The sequence below is a fragment of the Erigeron canadensis genome, chromosome 8 (genome assembly GCF_010389155.1).
Source record: "Erigeron canadensis isolate Cc75 chromosome 8, C_canadensis_v1, whole genome shotgun sequence".
NCBI classification, from domain to species: Eukaryota; Viridiplantae; Streptophyta; class Magnoliopsida; order Asterales; family Asteraceae; genus Erigeron; species Erigeron canadensis.
Genome location: NC_057768.1, coordinates 37,979,682 through 38,001,972, shown reverse-complemented (window position 1 = coordinate 38,001,972; position 22,291 = coordinate 37,979,682). Strand labels below are relative to the sequence as shown.

At 33.7% G+C, this 22,291-nt stretch overlaps 2 protein-coding genes across 2 annotated transcripts; one reads left to right on the top strand and one right to left on the bottom strand.

Annotated features, from left to right (window-relative positions):
- The first annotated feature begins 6,297 nt into the window (after positions 1-6,297).
- On the top strand, positions 6,298-12,133 carry LOC122578864 (histone-lysine N-methyltransferase, H3 lysine-9 specific SUVH4). Its single transcript, XM_043750912.1, is given in 17 exon segments — positions 6,298-6,762; positions 7,564-7,629; positions 7,755-7,790; positions 8,263-8,325; positions 8,528-8,582; positions 8,874-8,980; positions 9,148-9,324; positions 9,630-9,728; positions 9,805-9,903; positions 9,997-10,046; positions 10,126-10,214; positions 10,345-10,504; positions 10,601-10,706; positions 11,127-11,141; positions 11,143-11,310; positions 11,413-11,640; positions 11,752-12,133. Coding segments are annotated over 17 exon segments (1,974 nt in total). The 5' UTR covers positions 6,298-6,420; the 3' UTR covers positions 11,866-12,133.
- Positions 12,134-16,393: 4,260 nt separating this feature from the next.
- LOC122578996 (myb-like protein V) lies at positions 16,394-18,806 on the bottom strand. Its single transcript, XM_043751073.1, has 2 exons — positions 18,237-18,806; positions 16,394-17,287 (listed from the first exon to the last, which is right to left on the bottom strand). The coding sequence occupies exons 1-2, from the start codon at positions 18,693-18,695 to the stop codon at positions 16,547-16,549; spliced, it is 1,200 nt and encodes a 399-aa protein (XP_043607008.1). The 5' UTR covers positions 18,696-18,806; the 3' UTR covers positions 16,394-16,546.
- Positions 18,807-22,291: the final 3,485 nt, after the last annotated feature.

Sequence of the window (22,291 nt, the reverse complement as noted above, 5' to 3'; positions counted from 1 at the left end):
AACATCATTGTCACTCCCTAGAGCATGGAGGCCAAAATCAAGATCATTATTTGGTGCTTTAAAGTGATACCACATTGGGACCTTCTTTACGTATCCTAACTCTTGGAGCATGGCAGTTAGTTCAAGCACGGAAAAAGCATCACCATCTATAAAGTCAACATAACTCACTTTTCCATCAATATAAGTCCTTGATTCTCCCATGGAAAAAAAAAACCCCATGATGAATTTCCAATGAAAACAATGGAGGGTTTTTTTCTGAAAAAAATAAATAAAAAATAGTAATAATATATAAAAAAACATGCAGTAAATACATAAATATATATATATATTTATACACATATGTATATAATAGAGTATAAAAAGCAAGAGTAAAAAACGACATACCATATAGTTTATCGTGGTCAACCTCTGCAGTTTCAGTTCGAATATACCATGTCGTCTCCACCATTGTTGATTCAGACTAAAAATTTTATGATTATTTTTGCATTTATATGGATCGTATTTTACTATGTGATAAATTAGAGATTGCTTTTGCAATTGATTTGGGGGTAATAATCGGTGGGTGAAAGGGTTTTATAAGGGTGGATGGGTTGGGTTGGTTTATTACAAAAGTGCCCATCACGTGGGTCGCACATGCTTGAACTGACGGATTAATTAAACGTCCGTTGCAATTTGGACCATCGATGCTATAAAAAACCTATTTTTGGACTCCCATGCAATGATAATTGATTTTGGACCACCGGTGCAAAATGTGTGATAACACAAGGACCAAAAATGCAATTTACTCTAAAAACAATTTCTAGCTAAACACCACCCATTCACCCAACCTTGTGGCCAAACTTTCGGTTGCTTTAGCTACCGCCATCGTCGATTTGAACTCGCCAACCACCTCTGTTGTATTATCGTCATTTTCATACGCATGTCACAACGACAATATACACATGTGTATATATATATATATACATATGCACGGCTCTAGCTACCTGCCATCGTTTCCATTATCATGATCGTCATTTTCTTGTGCAGATGACAGTGCGATATACACATGTATCTCATTGCATCATCCGTCAAGGGTGAGTAGATAAATCCATATAGGGTTTGGTATTTTTCTAAAGCGTAGATGAAGGGGATTAAGAAATGTTTATATAACCTTTTTAGTGAATTAAAAGATACCATGAAAATAGAATTAGAACTTGGAAGAAAATGAGAAGGATAGAATAAATGGAGAGAGAACGGTGATAAAAAAAAATAAACAGAATAATTTATTTTTTTACTTAGTAGTTAATATAAAGACATAAATCACCAAATTGGGGGGGGGGGGGGGGGGGGGGGGGGGGGGGGGGGGGAGGAGAGTTTTTCACCCCATCACTAAACAATAAAAGCCTTCACCTCAATTTTCTATTAAGTTTACCAAATTTTCCCAAATCACTGGCGCCACCTTTACTGAATTTCTACCTCGTTACTAACCAAGTTTGTAAAACATTTGTCGGGTTTTGGCACATCACTAACTAGAGGGGCCTTATTGTTTGGTTTGTATGTTGACTCGATACTTGTGAAGTAGGTGGTGATCGTTGTTGAACTTTGAATATCATCTTCTCGACTTGGTTGCTGCAATTGTTGTGATCGCCTCAGGTCAGTTTTGTAGCCCCTATCTTTGATACCTTTGGGGTAGAAACTGTACTCGGTTTTGCAAAAACTAGGGTCGATATTTTTTATTGTACAATATGTAGTAGATAATTGAATGCTTATATGTATGCCTTCGAGAAGCCCTCAGGGTATAGTGATTATATTGTGTGATGCGATTGTTGTAGGTTACGTCCCTAACAGTCATGCGGGTTGCGTCCCGCTATTGATAGAACCATGTGGTTGTCCTGGGTTGCATCCCCGACAATCCTACAGGTTGCGTCTCGGTGGTTGCTATGTGTGAAGTTGTCATGGGTTGCGCCCCCCATGGACGGATTTACTTTGGGGCAGCAGGGGTCAACTAGCCCCACTCCGATTTTGGTACAATGTAATTTTTTAAAATTTAAAAAGATATATATTTGTAATTTTTTTCTAAAAATAAGAACAAATGAATAGGTAGGAAATATATACAAATATTATATTCATTGTCATAACTAAAAGCTACAGTTATAAGTTACATTTATGAGCTACAATTACTTTTGTCAAACATACGCTTAATACGTTTTCATTTAATAAGATCTTGTCTGACACATGTGGTTTTTATTTATTAAAAAAGCTGGTATTTTTTAAAATACGAGCGTTACACCCGGTGTGGGAAATGAAATTCTTTTGAGGGTCTATTTTTTATTCTTGAACTAAGGCCCGATTTTTTTACATTTTCATATACGACTCATCTTATAAGTATGACAAACGACTTTCAAAATTGCCCCACACAAAACATTTCCGGCTCCGTCTCTGGCGTCCCCGATAACTTTTTGATGTTAGAACTAACATGTTTCTTGATTTATTGTTGATGATTGATTAACCCGATCAATTGTGAATTCATTTACCAAACTAAAGTGAGCTTTTGTACCGATTTTGTGTTCAAATTCAAAGAAAAGAAAGAGATATTACGAATTTAACTTTTCCGGCCACTGTGTTGACTGTAAAAATTCATTTACCGAACTTGAGTTCGGTAAATCACCAAATCCCATTTTCCCGAAGTGATTACTTAGAAAAAATTTCAAGCCAAAAAGTCATTTAGTGAAGTGATTACTTAAAAAATCTGGGTTTGTGTTCGAGTGTGGAAGAAGAAGAAAAATAAGAAGAAATCATAGTGAAATGACGAATATGTCCTCACTTAACGGACCTAGTAGACGACTGTTAGTCGCAGAGTGAAAAGTGAAAAAATTGACAAAATTCAGAGTTTTTTCTGTAATTAATTCAGTTAAGGGTAATAACTGAAAATCCTACTAACTTAAAGGACCAAAAATGTAAATTTCTCTTTAAAATATTTACACTACCCACTTCAAATATCTTTACATCAACTATTTATAACACTCGACAACGCCACTACTAGCACCACCGACACTACACGCCCATATCGTCGCCATTATCATTATCGCATTGCGCGGACACCCATTAATCTTTCTTTTTTTTTAATGGCAATATATTAAAATATAACAACGGGCTTCTAGCAAAGTACTAGACGCCCAAGAGTACAACTTATGAACAAATACAATTACAACAAGAGCACGGTATCATAAATCAAACAAAACACGATCCTAGATGAAAACAAAACACTAGGAAAAAAAGCGGGTTATTTAGCCATCCCGTCCATGGAATCCTTTTTTTTTTGTTAGAGTACCAAAAGAAAGAATGAGCAATAATAAAGTCAAAAAGGTACTCCTTGCACCGAATGTTAGAATCGAACATCTTCTCATTATGAAACTTCTAGATGCACCACCAACTACCAAAAACAATAGTTTCAATGATGTGTTTTTTTTTTCTTTTGAAATTATCAACTGATCAATCGAATATAAGACTATCATTATCAGTGAACTACTCAATGGATTGTTTGGTGCTGTTATGCATCCAACTTGGGTGAAATCCCTCTCGCATGCTAGCTTTTTAAACCATAAAATACATGGATGCCAATTATTTATTCATTACATATTAAATATTAAAAAATTAATATGTAATAGGGATTTCACTTAAATTGGGTGTATAACAACACCACTTTCACTTTTCTCATAGAAAATGCCAAAAATGTTTACAACAATCTGCTCATCTACAAGAACTAGACCGTGAGCATCTCTTTGCCATGTGTCACTCTTTGATTAAATAATATTCTTTTTACTATTATTAATTTTATACCTTTTTTGCTTTTCTATTAATATCTTGTAATTTATAAGTTTTTATACAAATATAAAGACATGATATATTTTTTTTTATACGAACATTTTGATATAAGTTTTATTAAAAACGCATATATTTTAAATCACATTAATATAATAATATAGTAGTTTGGGTTGGGTTGTTAATGTGAGTAAAAAATTGGAGTTTGGTTGAGTTGTATAGGTGGAAGAGAGAAATTAATTTTTTTTTATAAGAGATTGGGTTGAGTTGGTTCACTGATGTGGGTAGTCTAATGTATCATGTGGTCCACCATAAGGAATCAGAGGAATTTGAAACCATTTAGAAACCAACGACCAGATTCTAGAACATATAAGAAAAAATAAAACTATTCTTTCATCTTGACCATTTAAATTCATTTCATTCTTCAGATTTAACCATTTAAAATACTTCTATATTTATGGTAACATGATACTTATAGTTATAGTATATAAAAAAAAGTACAAATGCTAATTTACAAGGACCATAAGTGTCATAGGCCAAATGGGTTTTGTCAGCTTTATTGTAAACTTAAGTAATTATAGATTTGATGATAAAAGTTCAAAGATACAAGAACTAGATCTAATTCATAACTAAATACTGATATCAAAGTTAATGATAAAATGTTTTCACAAGAAAGTAATAATATGAACAAATCCTAAAAGCTATCACATCAAAAAGAAAATGAAAAATAGAATAAAGAATTGACAACGACATGAGATGTTATAGGTTTGAAGTTTTTCAAAAATAAGTGAAGAAACTATATCTTGTGATTTTTATGTGTGAGAATGGTGAGACACCAGACATAAATTTTATGCAGTGTGCGTTCTGGGTATTAAAACGGTACATAGGGACGATTTCAAAAAAACAAAAATAAAATATAAAGCATCCCTGATTTTTTGTTTTGTAACACCCAATACCTAATAGTCGGTAAGTTAGCGGGAATTTAGCGGCCCCGGGTCCAAGTTTGGGAGGGAGATTTTTAATTGGGTTCGAATTTGAAAGTACCAAACACGACCCGTTGGTAAGGATAGGGGTAATATAGTATAATCATTATCCTTCAAAAATTAATAATTTAAGACCAGCTTATATGTTTTATAGTAATGTTGTCAATCAGGCAAACTCGAGTCTAATTGGTAGGTTGAGAATATTTGGCCTTAACCAAATCCATTAAAAGTTTCATGTCAAAAAACTCAATCCGGACCCGACCAGGGTCGACCTGATTAATACATGGATTGGTGGGTTGACATGTCAAATAAATGGTTTCATTCAAGTGGGTTCAATGTTAATGCTTTAAGGTAGGTTGGTTTTGAATCAAGTGGATCAAATGAGTTGTTTTTTAGGTCAAGTAGGTTGTCGGGTCAAAAATGATGGTTTTAGGTCGAGTTGGTCAGTAATATTTAGGTTTTTGAGATTGGCAAGTTGGTCTGACAACCTTGGTATAGTTTGGGAATTAGTAGAATGAAAATCTTGAATCCTAACTCGACCCACTATAAATTTCAGTTTAGAACCTTGATCTACACGGGTCTATATGGGTGGGCTTGAGTCGAACTGATTAATAAATAGGTTGGAGGGTTGACAGATAGGTTGGTTTTGGGTTAAATGACTTTGATGTTAATGCTTTCATGTGGGTTGAATTTAGTTCATGGTCAAATTGGTAGTTTTTAGGTTAAAAAAGATGACAGGTCAAATTGATTGGTTTTAGTCAAGTAGGTCAAATGAGTTGTTCGAATCAAATGAGTTAGCGGGCTGGTAAATCGAATGATTTGTTTTCGGGTTAGTTGTTTTTAATAAGTTGGATTTTGAGTTAGATCAAGTATTGATAGCCTTATAATCTCGAGGTTTTGAAAACACTTTATGTGTAACCGATGACAATAATATTCATGGTTTTCATACACGTAAATCATTTGTAAACTTTTAGCTCAATATGTGGTCTTATATAATGTATCATGTTATTAGGACAATGCAATGTTTTTTGACCAAGATTTATTTACGTAAGTGATAAATTTTTTTCTTTAACTCTAATTTTTCTTTAATATAATCTGTTGAATTTAATTGTTTGTTTCATTTTATATTTAATTTAATAATGATGAACTAATTCTAATAAAGATTTCATAAATTATAAAATATATAAGTATTTATTTAATCCGGTCAACGACCGGATATTAATCTAGTTACTTACTTATCCACGCAAGTAGATTTTTTATTCTTACTGTTTTTTTTTCTTAAAAGAAAAGACAAGTTTATTGGTTCCCCCAAAACATTTAATAATGTAGTAATAAATTTGAAATTCAAATGTAAGACAGCCAATTTACCAAAATTACCTCTTTTACTGACAGACACACGCACAAGCACACACAACGTAAACCAACGTTTGGACAGCCCAAAAGGTGACAAAAAATTTCATATACATACACTCACTTTGCCGCTCTCTCATTTTTCATCCCAATTAAAATTCAAAAAACCCTAAAATTCATCTGACAGACATACCAACCGTCATTTCCCCTCCCCAAATTGCCACTATAGGTGGCTGTCACGCGTTTGTAAATCATCTCTTTTTCCTTTCTATTCGAAAAAGTAAAAATGGTTGTTATTAAGTCAATTTCAAGTAGCGACGCTCCGGCGATGGCCAGAAGAAGCAGCTCTCGGATCGAGAAGCTGGAAAAACAGAAATTGGAGAATAAGCGAAAAGTTAAGGAGGAGGAGGCTCTTGCTAAGCCGTCTAAGAAGAAGAAAATGGTTGAGAAAAAGGTGTTGTCGCCGCCGAGTAATTATAAAATTGTGTCGGAGGTTGAATCGGTTGCGGAGGTGAATGTGGGTGTAGCTGTCGAGGCGTCGACTGAACCGGCTGTGGAGAAAAGTGTTTATGCTACTGTGAAGGATACAATTAGGGCTTTTTATAAGAACTTTTTGTATTTTGTTCAGGTATTACTTTAGTCAATCTAATATTTAAGGGTTTATATTTGTTTTAAGGTTTTAGATATGTAGTCGTAAATATATTTATAATCTTAAACCCGGAAATATTTTGTTGACGCTGCTAGTCCGGTTTTAATGTTATATTGTGGTATAAATGAACATACATTATTATTATTATTATTATTATTACTATTACTATTATTATTATTATTACTATTATTATTATTATTATTATTATTATTATTATTATTATTATTATTATTATTATTATTATTATTACTGTTATTATTATTATAATTATTATTATTATTATTATTATTATTATTATTATTATTATTATTATTATTATTATTATTATTTGTGTTTATTTGGATTCTAGTATGTAAATTTTAGGTATGTAGTTTGTGTTTTAAATGATCTAGTTGGTTTTTATGCTATCCAGAGGTCTCTGCAATGGTAATCTATTGGCGGGCCATATTGGTTTAACTATAATGATATACGATTCAACATTGTGAAGGTCCTATTGTCCGGCTTACTTGTTTTTTGGATACATTTTACATGTTTGTTATTTCAGTAAGTTATTTATGTGTTTGTGCAACATATGATGCCTTATTTTATCTGACTTTGTTAATTCTTATTATCAGGATAACCATTATTAACGAAATTGATGTCATGATTCATGAGTGGTGAAATAGTATCTTCTGACTTGTTTATATTTTTAGCTTGTTTTCACAACTGCTGATATGTATTGGCTGTAGTTATAGTTTGAAAAGCTGATAATTGATGCCGGTTTTATTCAATATGATGCAGGAAGAAGAGAAAAGGTGCAAGAAGGACGGAGATGATAAAAAAAACACAAAGAAACCAATGTCCAAGGTTAGTATTTAATGTGTCATTTGACTAGCTTACTCCATTTTTTTTTAAAATCTTTTTCCCCACATGATTTTATGTGTTGTCTGACATATCAATCTATTACTATCACTATCTGCAATTGATTACAGGAGGAGAAACAATCGGCAAAGAAATCAAAATCTGAGGTTAGCGTCTAGCTTTTGTAAATGTTACACTTGTTTGTTTTAGTCCATGACTTCATATACTTTGTCTCGTTTCTCAAAATTATTTTCCTCAACAATCTCAAATGTAAATTTGGTGCACTATATTTTAAGCACAGTGAAGAACACCATACTTACTGATTAAGTGTACTGTTTCATGAAAACATTTTTCCTCACCACTAAGTTTATTGTATATGACTACATACGAGGATAAGTTGAATCCTTAAATTTGCAGAATCGGCGGAGTTCAGAGTGTTGAATACCAATACTTAAAAGTTCAGAAAATTGATAAAAGTGCCTTTGTCATACTTAGATTTACGTTCTCGTTGCCGCAGTCAATATATAATAGTAGCATTGTCTTTTTACGCTAATATGATAAATTTTACTGGTATTGTTTGATGACTTGATCTATATAAAGTATGTTTTCTAATGTAAGCATCACAATAAATTTGCACAGAATCAGGATGCCGAGAAAGAGCGTAATAAGGCTAAAAGACCTGATCTTAAGGCTTTAAATTTGGTAAGTAATATTCATATTTCATAATGCTATATTTTATTGAGCCTTCTTGTTACACATGCCATGAAAAATAAGAAGCAAATACACCAAAAAGATTTAAGTTAGTAGTAGAAATGATTTGTTGGTATTTGCTAAACACATTTGTTCTTTGTGATTATTGTATTTTGTTAATTATTCACATTTTCTCGTCAACAAAAACATGCAGATGATCACATCCAATACCACGCTCTCTCGTGGAAATAGGATAGGATCAGTCCCAGGTTAGCAACAGTTTTTTATCCTGTTTAGTGTCATTTGTATGTATGTATACACTTTACTGTCAAATTATATGATGATATAAATATGTTGAGAACCTTGAGAATTGAGTTTCATGTTAGACTTACTAGAATGGCGTTCTCACTTTTTGCGAGAATTGCAAAAGTGAATGTGATGACTCAATGGATTAAGTGGTCACGATTAGAGCTGCCAAGTTAGTTGTGATGGATGACTGTTATTAGTTCTTACAATCTCACTGTTTTTATTGTTCTTATCTTAGCTAACAATGATTTCAGGGGTTGATGTCGGGCACCAATTTTTTTCGAGGTGTGAGATGGTTACTGTAGGTTTCCATAACCATTGGCTATGTGGAATTGATTACATTGGGTCTAGTAAACAAAAGGTAATATATCAGGAGACCAACTTGACTTTGATTTTGTACTTTGTTGTCAGTTGGTCAATTCTGGTGTTTGTAATGTTGGTTCTTTGCAGTCTGTAAGTTCATTTGTGTTCCTTTTCTCTGAACTCATAGTTTTCACTGCTTACTTATTCATTTGATTATTTATGTAGGAATATCCTCAATATAAACTTCCAATTACTGTGGCCATAGTGATGTCAGGAATGTATGAAGATGACTGTGATAATTCCGAGGATGTAGTGTATACGGGTCAAGGTGGTAATGACTTACTTGGCAACAAACGTCAGATAAAAGATCAAGTAATGACTCGTGGTAATCTTGGGTTGAAGGTAAGAGTACTGATTTTTGATGTAAAGTAAACTTATGTCCACGACTCCACGAATGTGTTATGTCAACAGATTAACATGTATATATTTTTTTGGACTTTTCACAAATTGTACCTAATAGTTACAATGAATGGCAAATCGGCACTTGGTGAACATTAATGATCTTTGCTAATCGACCCATAAAAAGGCCATTCTATTGGGTCAGTGTTTTAATACTAGAAGTCAACGTGGACATGTTTTTTGGTATTCATTTGAACCCCCACCAATTTTTAGTTTATTCTAACAGAATATATTGTATGCTTTTGTAGAATTCCAAGGAGCAAAATGTGCCGGTCAGAGTTATCCGAGGGCATTCATCCCAATCAAGCTATGTGGGTAAAGTATACACATATGATGGATTATACAAGGTAAATTATGGCTTATCTACAAACTTTATGTTTCATTACCTTGCCAAAGGTTAAGCTGGTATTTATGTCATTTCAGGTAGTTGGTTACTGGGCAGAGAAAGGGTTGTCGGGATATACTGTTTACAAGTTTAAACTTAGGCGAATTGAAGGGCAGCCTCCTCTTTTGACTGAACAGGTTCGAACGCTTGCTCATATTGACTCTTGAAAAAATTCTTTTTTATGTGGTTACATCATTAAAGGGAAATGTTGACAAGGTTAATTTGGTCAGGTTTACTTCACTCGAGGACGCATTCCAAATGAAGTTTCCGAATTACAAGGGTACTAAAAGATATAAACTCAAATGCTTTGTTTTTGTTTGCATGTGTGTTATGACATCACTGTTTCTGTATTATTCAAGGCTGGTATGCGAGGACATCTGTGGAGGCCTTGAGGATATTCCCATTCCAGCTACTAATATGGTCGACGATCCACCTGTCCCCCCTACTGGCAAGTTATTCCCTTCATCTATTAGATAGTTTTATGGCAAATACATATAACGTCTTGACTTTATACATGTTAGTACTACTTAATGTAATTTAATATACATAATATTTAATTATTTCTTTATTGATTACAGGCTTAACTTATATCAGGTCCTTGCAAGTTGCAAAGAATGTCATAGTTCCTGAGGTTGCTACTGGTTGCAAGTGCAAGGGCAGTTGCACTGACCCAAGAAGCTGTGCATGTGCTAGGTTGAACGGGTCTGATTTTCCTTATGTACATCGTGATGGTGGAAGGTGAATAATCAAGTGCAAATGTAGTTTTAATTAAGTTAACTGTCCCCTCTCTTTGTATGTTGTTTATTCTCTAATATTATTCTTTTTTCTATGCAGGCTGATTGAACCAAAGGCTGTTGTGTTTGAATGCGGCCCAAACTGTGGTTGTGGGCCAGGCTGTGTAAACAAAACATCCCAAAGAGGGTTGAAGTATCGATTGGAGGTTTGTCTTATTAGCTTTAATCGTGGGGGGATAAGTTAGGGATTGCAATCATGTTGTGTACTGGCTGTGGTTTGGTGTTTTTTAGGGTTCTAATCCAGTTTAATAAACGGATGGTTTTGTCTACCCATTTTACAAACCATTTTAAATCAAAAGCTACCTAATACGAGTAATTTTTTATTAGTTTGAGTGTTTTGATATTTTTGACCGCACAATATTATTATTATGACATGTACGTAGAATTATAAAGTGTTGTGAACAGGCTGTAAATGGCTTTTGAGAGCCAGTTGAAAACCCTACCCATTTATTAGATATTAGATTATGTGGACCTTTGTGTTCTTGTAAGTCGCAGGCCATGCTGGAAATTTCCTCTTACTAGCCTTCACAACTAGAAAAAATGATAAATATATTTATTGCTATTAGGTGTACAAGACGCCAAAAAAAGGGATGGGCAGTTCGGTCGTGGGATTTTATACCCTCTGGTGCTCCTGTTTGCGAGTATATTGGTGTGTTAAAGAATACTGATGATGTCGAATCAAATCCCGAAAATAACTATATTTTTGATATTGACTGCCTTCATACAATGAAAGGCATTGGAAGAAGAGAGGTACATCTTTTTCAGTTTTCTATATGGTAGTTGTTTCAGGTCTATGTAGCATTACTTGTGTATTAATCCAATTTTTATTTTATTTTTTTTACAATTTCATAGAAGCGGGTTGGGGAAGTAGCCTTGCCATCGTTGCTATTGGGTAAAGAGGATGAGAAGGACAGTGGACCAGAATTCTGCATTGACGCGGGAACCACTGGAAATGTGGCACGCTACATCAATCATAGCTGCCAACCAAATCTCTTTGTGCAGTGTGTGTTAAGTAAACATCATGACCTCACCCAAGCTCGAATTGTTCTTTTTGCTGCTGACAACATACAACCACTGAAGGTGCTCTCCATCTTTACTATAACCGAGAATAGTGTTTCATCACTTTGGCACAGTTATGATATAGTTGATTATACATCTAAATTGATCTTGTTTTTGGCTTTTCTTTTGTAGGAGTTGACCTATGATTATGGTTATGAATTGGATAGTGTGATGGGTCCAGATGGTAAGATTAAGAAGCTTGATTGCTTTTGTGGGGCGCCGGATTGTCGGAAGCGGCTGTTTTAAGATATTCACCCATAACTTTTGGATGTTGTGTTGATAATATTTTTGTGGAAGAAATTCCTGATTTTGTGGATAGGCAACTGATGTAAAAAAAGGATAGGTCTGACACGTACCCTGGGAGAACCCTTGGGGTCGAAAACAGTTGAAAACATGATTGTCACTGTCCTTGGGCAGTGCATTGCCAATTATTCTTGGGGAATTTATCTTAGAATATTTCCCTGAGCCTTTTGTTAGTATATTAACGAAACTTTTAGCTATTGCTTTTCTTCTATCCTAGCCTTATTATTGACATATTTGATAGTGTTGGATTGATTTTCTCCTTCTGTTCTATGTTTAAATTAACATCGATATATAAGTCTCCCCATCTGAGTTGCCACAGAATGTGCAACCATAAGCAATAAACGCAACCAAGATCAACACAACCCTGCCTTATATGGACTTGGTCTCACCTTCTATGAGTCACTACAGAATTTGGATCAACCTGCATTTGGTCTCGCCTCTTTACTCTTTAATTTAGTCAGACCTGCATTTGGGTCAACCTGTTTGCACATTGGCCGAATTTGGCTTGTCTGTATTATCTGTTTGTGAACCTTGGGTCTGGTATGGACTTGTCTGTATTACCTGTGTTGTTATTACTAAGATGAATGGTGCATAGATTGATTGGTTGTGGACTAGATGGTGCATCATGTCTAGCAAGCAATGGTCGTCACATTTCACTTGTCATCTTGAATCGAGTCACCCAAGTATTTTGGTGACGATCGAACCTAATTCAATCTTTGTTAAAGTATTAATTGTAATTAATATACTTATCCGCTGAAGTGAATCTAGTAAACGTGTACAAATGTGTATATCTAGCAAAAACAATTGCATACAAAAAGTCTTTTCATCAGGGAGTGTGTCGATGAGGGGAGAGATATCATGATGAGGGGGAGGTCAGCACCATTAAAAACAAAGACACGAACCTGTAAAGGTCAAACACGAACACGACCTGTTAACTAATCGTGTCATTTCTTTCAAACACGAACACGACGTGAAAATTAACAGGTGCACTTGTTAAGAAACCTGTTAACATATATATTATATAATTCTTGACTAATATTAAAAAAAAAAACCTTAACGGCACAAAACCTCTTACAAATCTGAACTATTATATAGCGATAATAATCATTACATTACAAAAGTTCATAGGGATCTTACCTTATAAAAATCATATATTAAATCATAATATCAATTGTTAGTAGTTTATATATATGTATAATCTTAACAGGTCTTAACAGGTCCGGATCTTAGTGTCTTAACAGGTTTCGTGTGACTTGTTATGCCAACCTTATAACAGTAAAAACAAGTATTTTCCGGTGGGCCCGTCGCCGGAAAGAATTAGTGTTTTTACAAAAACGTCTTGTATATCGTAGTAGATGATGATGGTGGTGTGTAAGTTACAAAAAAATGCATTTCTAAATTGGTCCTAAAATAAGAGGCGGTCCTAAAATAACTCACCCATATATATATATATATATATATCAAAAAGCACTAGAATATGGACTAGAATATGGGTAATAAGACAAATACCATATGTAATAAGAAAATTGAGATAATATAAAAATAGAATAGGAAAAACAAAATAGGTAATTAAGAATAGTAGGGCTACCTTATTAACTTTAACTTAATATAACTCGGGCCAAGATCCGTCTTTAGTAGATCCATAGTATATAAATCAAACGGAAAAACTCCTCAAGTATTCTGGGGGTTAGTTAATGGTAATCAAATCAAACTTTACCATTAAACTATATAACCTTGAAACTTTATTTCATTGGTGTTTCTAATCTTTATCTCTTTCATTCACAAAGGGTTATGCGTTGGATTCATGATCCTTCACTCTGCAGTAGATTCAAGATGGTTTACCAAAATAGGATTTGCTCGGTCAAATTATATTGACCCCTAAGTCATACTGTCAATTGACAACACGACAGGACAAGAGGGTAATAAAAGAACGGAGAAGGCATAGATCTAGATATAAAAAAAATAAATTAGATAAATTTAATAATAAATCTAATAAATATTCATATCATATAGTTTGATGGTATTTAATATATAGGAAAAAGTGAGTATGGGGTTGTTCCCCATCTAAGCTTAGATAGGGAACCCCTCACATACAAATATCAAATATTAATATTTGTATGTGAGGGGTTCCCCATCTAAGCTTAAATGGAGGACAACCCATACTCACTTCCCCCTTATATATATATATATATATATATATATAAGGAAAAGTTAAATTAGGGACTTCTTATTTTAGGGACCATTAGGGACACTCATCAATTATTCGTTTTTCATCATCTCCGACTACCACCACCACCACCACTACCACCACCACCACACCATCCTCTCCGACCAACTCCATGATACTCCGGCGACGACGACCACCGCCACCACGACTTACACATGTGTAAGTTATACCACCACCACCACCACCACCATCTCCGACCACCACTATGATCCTCCAGCGATGGCAACCACACCTACCACGACTTACACATGTGTAAGTACAACTTACATTGTACTTACACATGTGTAAGTTATACAACCACCATCACTACCACCACCACCATCATCTCTGACCACCACCATGATCCTCCGGCAACGGCAACCACCGCCACCACGACTTACACATGTGTAAGGTACAACTTACACATGTGTAAGTTACGTGTCCCTAATGGTCCCTAAAATAAAGGGTCTCTAATATAACCCAACCCTATATATATGGGAAAAGTTAAATTAGGGACTCCTTATTTTAGGGACTGTTAGGGACTCTCCTTTTACCTCTTTTTCCGGCCTCTACCACCATCATCTCTGACCACCACCACCACCACCACCACCACCACCATGATCATCTCCGACCATCACCATGATCCTCCTGCGACGGCGACCATCTCCGGCGAGACTTACACATGTGTAAGTAACTTACACATATTTTAAGTACAATTTTTTTAGGTAGATCACCCATCACCGGTCACCCTCTATGACCTATCACCCTCAATGACTTATCACCCCTACCAGCTTTGGTTATGAATATCCTTAAGGGCGAGGCCCGCTCCGAATCATAATTTTTATTCAACTTACACATGTGTAAGTTGTACTTACACATGCACTTACACATGCGTAAGTCTCGCCGGAGATGTCGCCGGAGATGATCAGTGGTGATTGGATCTGATGAAAATGGATGGTGTAGATTGAGTCCCTAACGGTCCCTAAAATAAGGAGTTCTTAATCTAACCCACCCCATATATATATATATATATATATAGGGTAACACTCCAGTGAGAACAGTCTTAAAATAAGAACGGTGAGAACACTTAAAAAAACATCATTTTGATGCATTAAAAGTCCATAAAACTAACATAGTGCTTAACTAATTATCATTATTTAAGTGTATAACAACACATTGGCCTGTCAAAATCAAAATAATCATGTTTTTTGTTTTGTGCATCCATCTTGGATGCATAATCATCAAAATGATGCATCCAACAAAAAACGTGATTTTTTCGATTTTGATGAATCAAATTGTTGTTAAACACTTAAATAAAGATAATTAGTTCCACACTATGTTAGTTTTATGGACTTTTAATGCATAAAAATGATGTTTTTAAGGTGTTCTCACCGTTCTTATTTGATTGTCCCCCTATATATATATATACAGGGGAACAATCAAATAAGAACAGTTTTAAAATAAGAACGGTGAGAACACTTAAAAAACATCATTTTGATGCATTAAAAGTCTATAAAGCTAACATAGTGCTTAACTAATTATCATTATTTAAGTGTTTAACAACAATTTGATTCATCAAAATCGAAAAAATCACGTTTTTTGTTGGATGCATCATTTTGATGATTATGCATCCAAGATGGATGCACAAAACAAAAAACATGATTTTGACGGATGAATGTGTTGTTAAACACTTAAATAAAGATATTTAGTTCTACACTATGTTAGTTTTATGGACTTTTAATGCATCAAAATAATGTTTTTAAGGTGTTCTCACCGTTCTTATTTTAAAACTGTTCTCACTGGAATGTTATATATATATATATATCGATGCAGTCATCAGTCAAGCCCTACAATGTCGATGCAGGCCATCACGTACACATGACACTAGTTAAATAATGAGTGTTCCAAGTTTTGAGGTTCATAGTCGAAAAGGGATTCGTCTCCCATACAATTTATTATTTTTCATTTTTTTTTACTAATGTAAAAGTTCATCCACATCTTTTGTAGTCGTCGAGCGGTCAACAGTAGCATCATGCTTTAAAACAAACTAACATGCACAGGCCCATGATACACTTAATTTGCCTTGAAAATTGCGTTGGGGGAAATGATTAATCCTCCTAACAAAATAGCCTAAAAATCCATGAGACAATATTAAGAAAGAGAATTAATGGATACCATATGTCACCTTCTTAAAATGTTAAGAGGATTTTTAGGCTATTTTGTTTGGAAGATTAGTCATTTTTCATTAAAGTTCACGAAAATGTATATTATCGCAACGCCACTGTATAATATTCCTTAAAAAGTAGGCAACCAATACAAAGAAAGTAGTACATTAAGCTAAAACCATGAAAACATGGCGCATACAATATCCTATATCCAGAAACTTAAAAGACAACATATATCAGCATATTGCATCCCTCATTCATCATTCACACTGCCCTTTGTTCGATATCTGCGACCACCTTTCTGCACGCCGCTACTTAGATTGGTTGCTACTTCAGGCTCGTCTTCATCCATCATGCAAACCTCACTATCATCAATACTAATGGGAACTGCTTTCTTGTTTTCATGTCCATCAACCTTACTATCCTTCATTGAAACATCATCTGACTTCTTTTTCGGGGTGAAGATAATAGATTTTGTAATATCAGCAGGAACATCATCATCCATCTCCATGGCAGCAGAGCGCTTGACCATATTAGAGAAGTTCATAAAAGCTTTTCGATTAGATTCTTCATCAACATCATCCAGTGAATCGAAAGTATAATGTGTATACTTTGAAGGATTGCGCAAATGGTCTGGAACACTAGAAGAACTTTGAGGGAAAGAAGGTACTACTTTTGATCCCGAAGGTTTGTTCATCACTAAATGTTGTTTCGATTCTGTAGCAATTTGATTTTCCTTCGTGATTGGTTCTGGAATCTTTTTCTCAGAAGCCTGCAAGCATAATTTTTTAGCAGATTCATCATCTTCTTTAAGCCTGAGTTTCGCTGCCTTGTGATTTGCACGTGGATCCCTTGTTACCTCAGTGAATGACCTGGGAAGCACGCCATTAGAATCCATTTCGACATCATAATCATTGACATCTTTCATGTAAAAGCGATCTTCGGGATCTAAATCCTTGCCTACAGCTACTTTGTCATAAGCATCTTCCTCTTCCTGCATCAGGATGAAAACAAACAACAATAAACAACCAAATTACATATAAATAAATGCAACATGCTTGCACTCAACACTAAATATTGCACATACTTGACTTTTGATAAGGTCATTAAAACTGCGTTCATTGAGTGAAATTCTGTTTTACAGTAGGTCAGTAGCCATTAAAAGCAGATATCTCCTATGAGATTCAAAAACTGTCTAATGGAACAAAACATGCTTGCTCTTAACCAAAATGAAACTAAAAAGTACTATTAAGGGCTAATTGTCATAACATAACAACATACTACGGCCAATGGGCAAATCCATTTTGGTAATTGTATCTTTTACGATCCGCTTTGGTAATTACAAGTTTCTAAACGGACATGTTGGTATTACTAAGATATGACTATATGAAAAACATATTGATATTGCACACTTGCTATCATGTTTACAAATAAAAATATGAGCATTCCAATAGTTTATCACAAATGAGGTCTTCAATATGTATTACAAGACAGATAAAAGCGTTCTAAAACCTTTAAGTAGGATATTCCTTCTTGATCCAATCGTGTAATCTGGATCTTCCAAAGCCCGAAAATATCAAGAGTCTACCTTTACATCAAGCTTTTATACTGTAATAATTTAATACAAGCTTCACTCACAAATTTCAATCAGGGCCTTATAAACTTCAATTACCAAAGCTAAAATGAATCGAAAAACAATCTAATTACCAAAAGCCAACATTTTTCTTATTGTAAACCACCTATACTCGAGAAACCAAGTTCCTCGTCCTAAGTCAACGTTTGGCCTACTTCTATAGCATTTTTACCTACTTTCAATTACCTAACAATGTAATATAACAGAACCCTTCCGGTTTACGCCCTACACCCTAAATTCCTAAACAAACATAATTCAAGAATTATAAGCCAAATTGATTAATTAAAAAAAAGAGAGAAGAAAACTAAACCTCATTGTCCAGAGTTGGGTCCATGCCAACTGAAGATCGAATATTCCATTCTTCCTCATTATGATCATCCGGTTTCGATACTTCGTGTTTCTTCTCATTCTCATCATCCTCGTTATCATCATCATCATCCACATCATCATCAAGTTCTTGAATATCTGATTTTAGAAGGTTATGATCAGAAGCTGAAGATGGTTGAGCAAGAAGGCCTTGAAGAAAAGGGGAAACGGGTTTCGGGTTTTTAAGTCGGTGAATTTGCTCATCGATATCTTTGATATCGGAAGAGGTGGGTTTTTTGTGATGTATCCATTTGTTTGTTTCGATTTCTTCGTCGGTGAGGGACCAAAGTGAGTTTAGTGAAGATGATTGGTTTTGTTGCTGGGTCGGGTTGGTTGATGAAGAAGAAGATGGTTCCAGTGATCCGAAAGTTTTGTCTACTCGAACTTTGAAGCTGTCTTCCATTTTTGAACGTCCGATTTTGAGTTTACAGATTTTTAATTTTTTTAGGGTTTGTGGTGTTTGCAATGATCTATTTATTGAGGGATCTGGGGATTGAGGCGGTGAAGTTATGTTTCAAACAAAACCCACCGGTTACGGATTAACCCGAGTTACCCATAATTTGTTTGTACACATCATCATATAATTATGAAAAAATCACATAATAATGAGTCCCACATCAGTCACTAATGCCAAACACAAAATGTAAACATATAAACTAATAGTGATACAAATTCCACTAAATGTGGTGTGACATTTAGACATTTATATAAAGAGTATATTTGACAAAATTAACTGTAACTTTTAGTTGAAGCTGTAAGTTGTAGCTTTTAGTTGGAGCTGTAATTTATAGCTTTTATTTTTTGAAATTGTTTGGTATGGTAGTTGTAGCTGCAACTTTAAGAGGTATTTGTGTAACTTTTAAAGAGTAAAAACTTCATCAAAAAGCTAAAGCTCCTAAAACGCAACTAACGTTTTATTTTGGAGCTTTTTCCTTCAAATAAAAGCTAAAGCTCCAAACAAAGCTTTATTAGCCTCGTCATGAAGACCCATGAAGACTCGACCGTCAGTCACGAGAAAGCCAAATTTATTAGCCTCATCAGGCTAGCTTACACATGGACCATCTGGAAAATACGCAATGATTGTCTATTCTCTAACAAACCCCCATCGATTAGGATTGCCATAAAAGAACTTAAATCATCGAGCTTTCTTTGGTTATCTTGTAGAACAAAAAACTCCAAACTTTCCTGGAAAAAATGGTCCTCTTTTTGTTTCTAATTGTTTGTAATCCCCCCTTAAATTTACTAGCACCTTGCTAGTTTTTAATTTTAATGAAATTGAATGTTTAGAAAAAAAAACAAACCTAAAGCTAGTTGCATTCAAACAAAACTTTTAATATTTTAAGAGCTTTTAGTTTAAAATAAAAAGCTAAAGCTCCTGAAAAGCTCTTGAAAAGCTTGTGTCAAACATAGCCATACTCCAAAACCCACAGAATATGCAAAATAATATCATACTCCTACGTATAACATCAACATTCAAAGCCCTAACAATATGTTTATTTACAAAGAGGTAACCCTAAAAAAGAAACAATGAAATAATGCATTTAAAAGATAAGAGCAAACATTAAAAAGGAGTGGGTGTTGAAATGAAAAATATCAATAAATTAATGATTACCTCATAAAATAGTTCTTAAAAAGCAACTTCAATTTTGCCTGGAAGTAATACTTTAGAATTGATATATATGAAGACATAGTCAGCCTGAAATATTTTCTTTTTCCTATTGAAGATATAACAGTCAAAAAAACTGAGAACACGTGAAAGGACACATACGTTGTTGTCATAAATTAAGTTAATTTATTAAAATTAAATAATATATTAGTGTTACAAAGCCCAAAAAAGCCAAACCAATACCCAACTAAGCCCTTTAAGTTTTAACCAAACTGACACTGTAGTGGTTTCAATATGGATTGTTATATTATATATAATATCATATGATTATGAAAAAATCACATAATAATAATGAGTCGCACATCAGTCACTTTTGCCAAACACAAAAGGTATGCTTATAAACTAACATCGATACAAATTCCACTAAATGTGGTGTGAGATTTAGACATTTATGTAAAGTGTAAACATATACTCCAAAACCCAAGGAATATGCAAAAGAATATTAGACTCATACGTATAACATCAACATTCAAAGCCCTAACAATATGTTTAAATACAAAACCCTAAAACATAAATAATGCATTTTATTCATTCAAAAAGATAAGAGCAAAAATTAAAAAGAAGTGGGTGTTGAAATATTTTACCCTATATGAAACATGAGATCTGCCATGATGGGATGAGAAGTGATTGATAGAATTGAAATTGAAATACAACTAGTGTTATACCCGGGGCTGACAAATTGTATTTTAGGTTAAGTGAGTTCTGTAAACTATATAATATATTCTAGATACACAAACCAAATGAAGGGATATAGACTCCATACGGGTCAAAAATTTGAATTTTAATCATCGAACCATAAAAATAAATGGTTAGAGAAATTATCATAAATTTTAAAATACATAAAAATTAAGACAAATTAAAAAAATTCAAAACATAACGATAACATGATCAATAAAAATAATTACTTTTAAAAACAAAGGTGTTAAACCTATTATAATTTGTTGTTAGAGATAAATATATTAAATTTAGCTAAACATCATTACCAAAAATATTTTTATGTGTAAATTTATCTAAACTTATATTATTACTTACTTTAAGTTTTCATTTGATAGGAGACAGGTTTTTTACTTCTCAAACATTAGACGGGTCCTTTAAGAAATTAGTATTATAAGTAAATGTTAATGGAAGGGATTGAACGCTCTGTCCGAAAGAAGAGAACATTGAACAAGTGAAAAAGCAAGTGATCCATCTTTATTCTTGTTTATTTCGTAAAGATCATTCATAACGGGGTGTCTGATAAGAGGTATTGTGGGGTAAGGTAAAATAATCAATACTTAGAAATAGATAATGGAGTATTATCCCATAAATTGAGGGGTAAGGTAATCAATACTCACAAATCACAATTCACAAATCTGTTCTTTTCCCTCATACTTTCTATGCCTCTGTTGAAATCCACAACTTTTAATCAGAAGTGTAACTGAATTTTTAAATGAATTATTTCGGAAATATTCCATTAGTTTCAATCACATATAGTCGTTGCTGTTGATTAATGTAACAACACACGAGAAATATTCCAGTACTAAGATGAAATCCTAATAATTAAAGTGCATCCCTATATATCCTCAATTTGTGGATTTGTAGAATTATTAAATTGGATCGGCAACTTTAGAAAGAAGTAAAGAAAATAATATAAAAAAGAAAAGATGTATGAAAAAAAAGAAGTTGTTGGTCAGTTTTTCTCATATAAATGATAGTATTCCTTACCTTTATCCTTTTCTTTCCCCGTTCCTCTTTGTGAACCAAACACCCAGTAAATGGTATGGTATTTTTTAATTGACCAACTAAACGAATCTGGAGATCTCTGCGGAGACGGATACGAAAACCCCCCGAAGATGGGTCCGTTCACGTACAACTTGTTTAAATTAGATAGTAATACTAGAAGTGACTTTTTTCTTAACCACATAATTATGACAAATAAAATGATGGAAAAAATTATATTAACTTTGTAAATTTTCATAAATTTACCTTATACATAAATACACATATATATATATATCTATATAATATCATCTGATAATATTTTGTCAAATCAGCTTAAAAATCTTAAAATTATACAATTCAAAAATATTAACTTTAATTTATATTATTCTAATACCGATTATCGAGTCAGATTGAGCTAAAATATTTAAATTAGTTTTGAGTTTAAAACTAAACTTAATATAGCTCATAATAAATTCAAGCTTCGATTTTGGGTTAATAATAAGGGTAATAAAAGGATCTTTCGAACCCATATGCCTTCTATGGCTTCTATATCCGGGACACCAAGTCACCCTCAACGACCTAACTAATCAGATTTTGGTAATTAAACATGCGAGAGCATATAGAGTGTTTGT

Coding starts and splice junctions, on each gene's coding strand:
- LOC122578996 (XM_043751073.1), bottom strand. CDS start 18,695: ATGGAAGACAGCTTCAAAGTTCGAGTAGACAAAACTTTCGGATCACTG. Junction 17,288..18,236: donor ACCCAACTCTGGACAATGAG/GTTTAGTTTTCT, acceptor ATCCTGATGCAG/GAAGAGGAAGATGCTTATGA.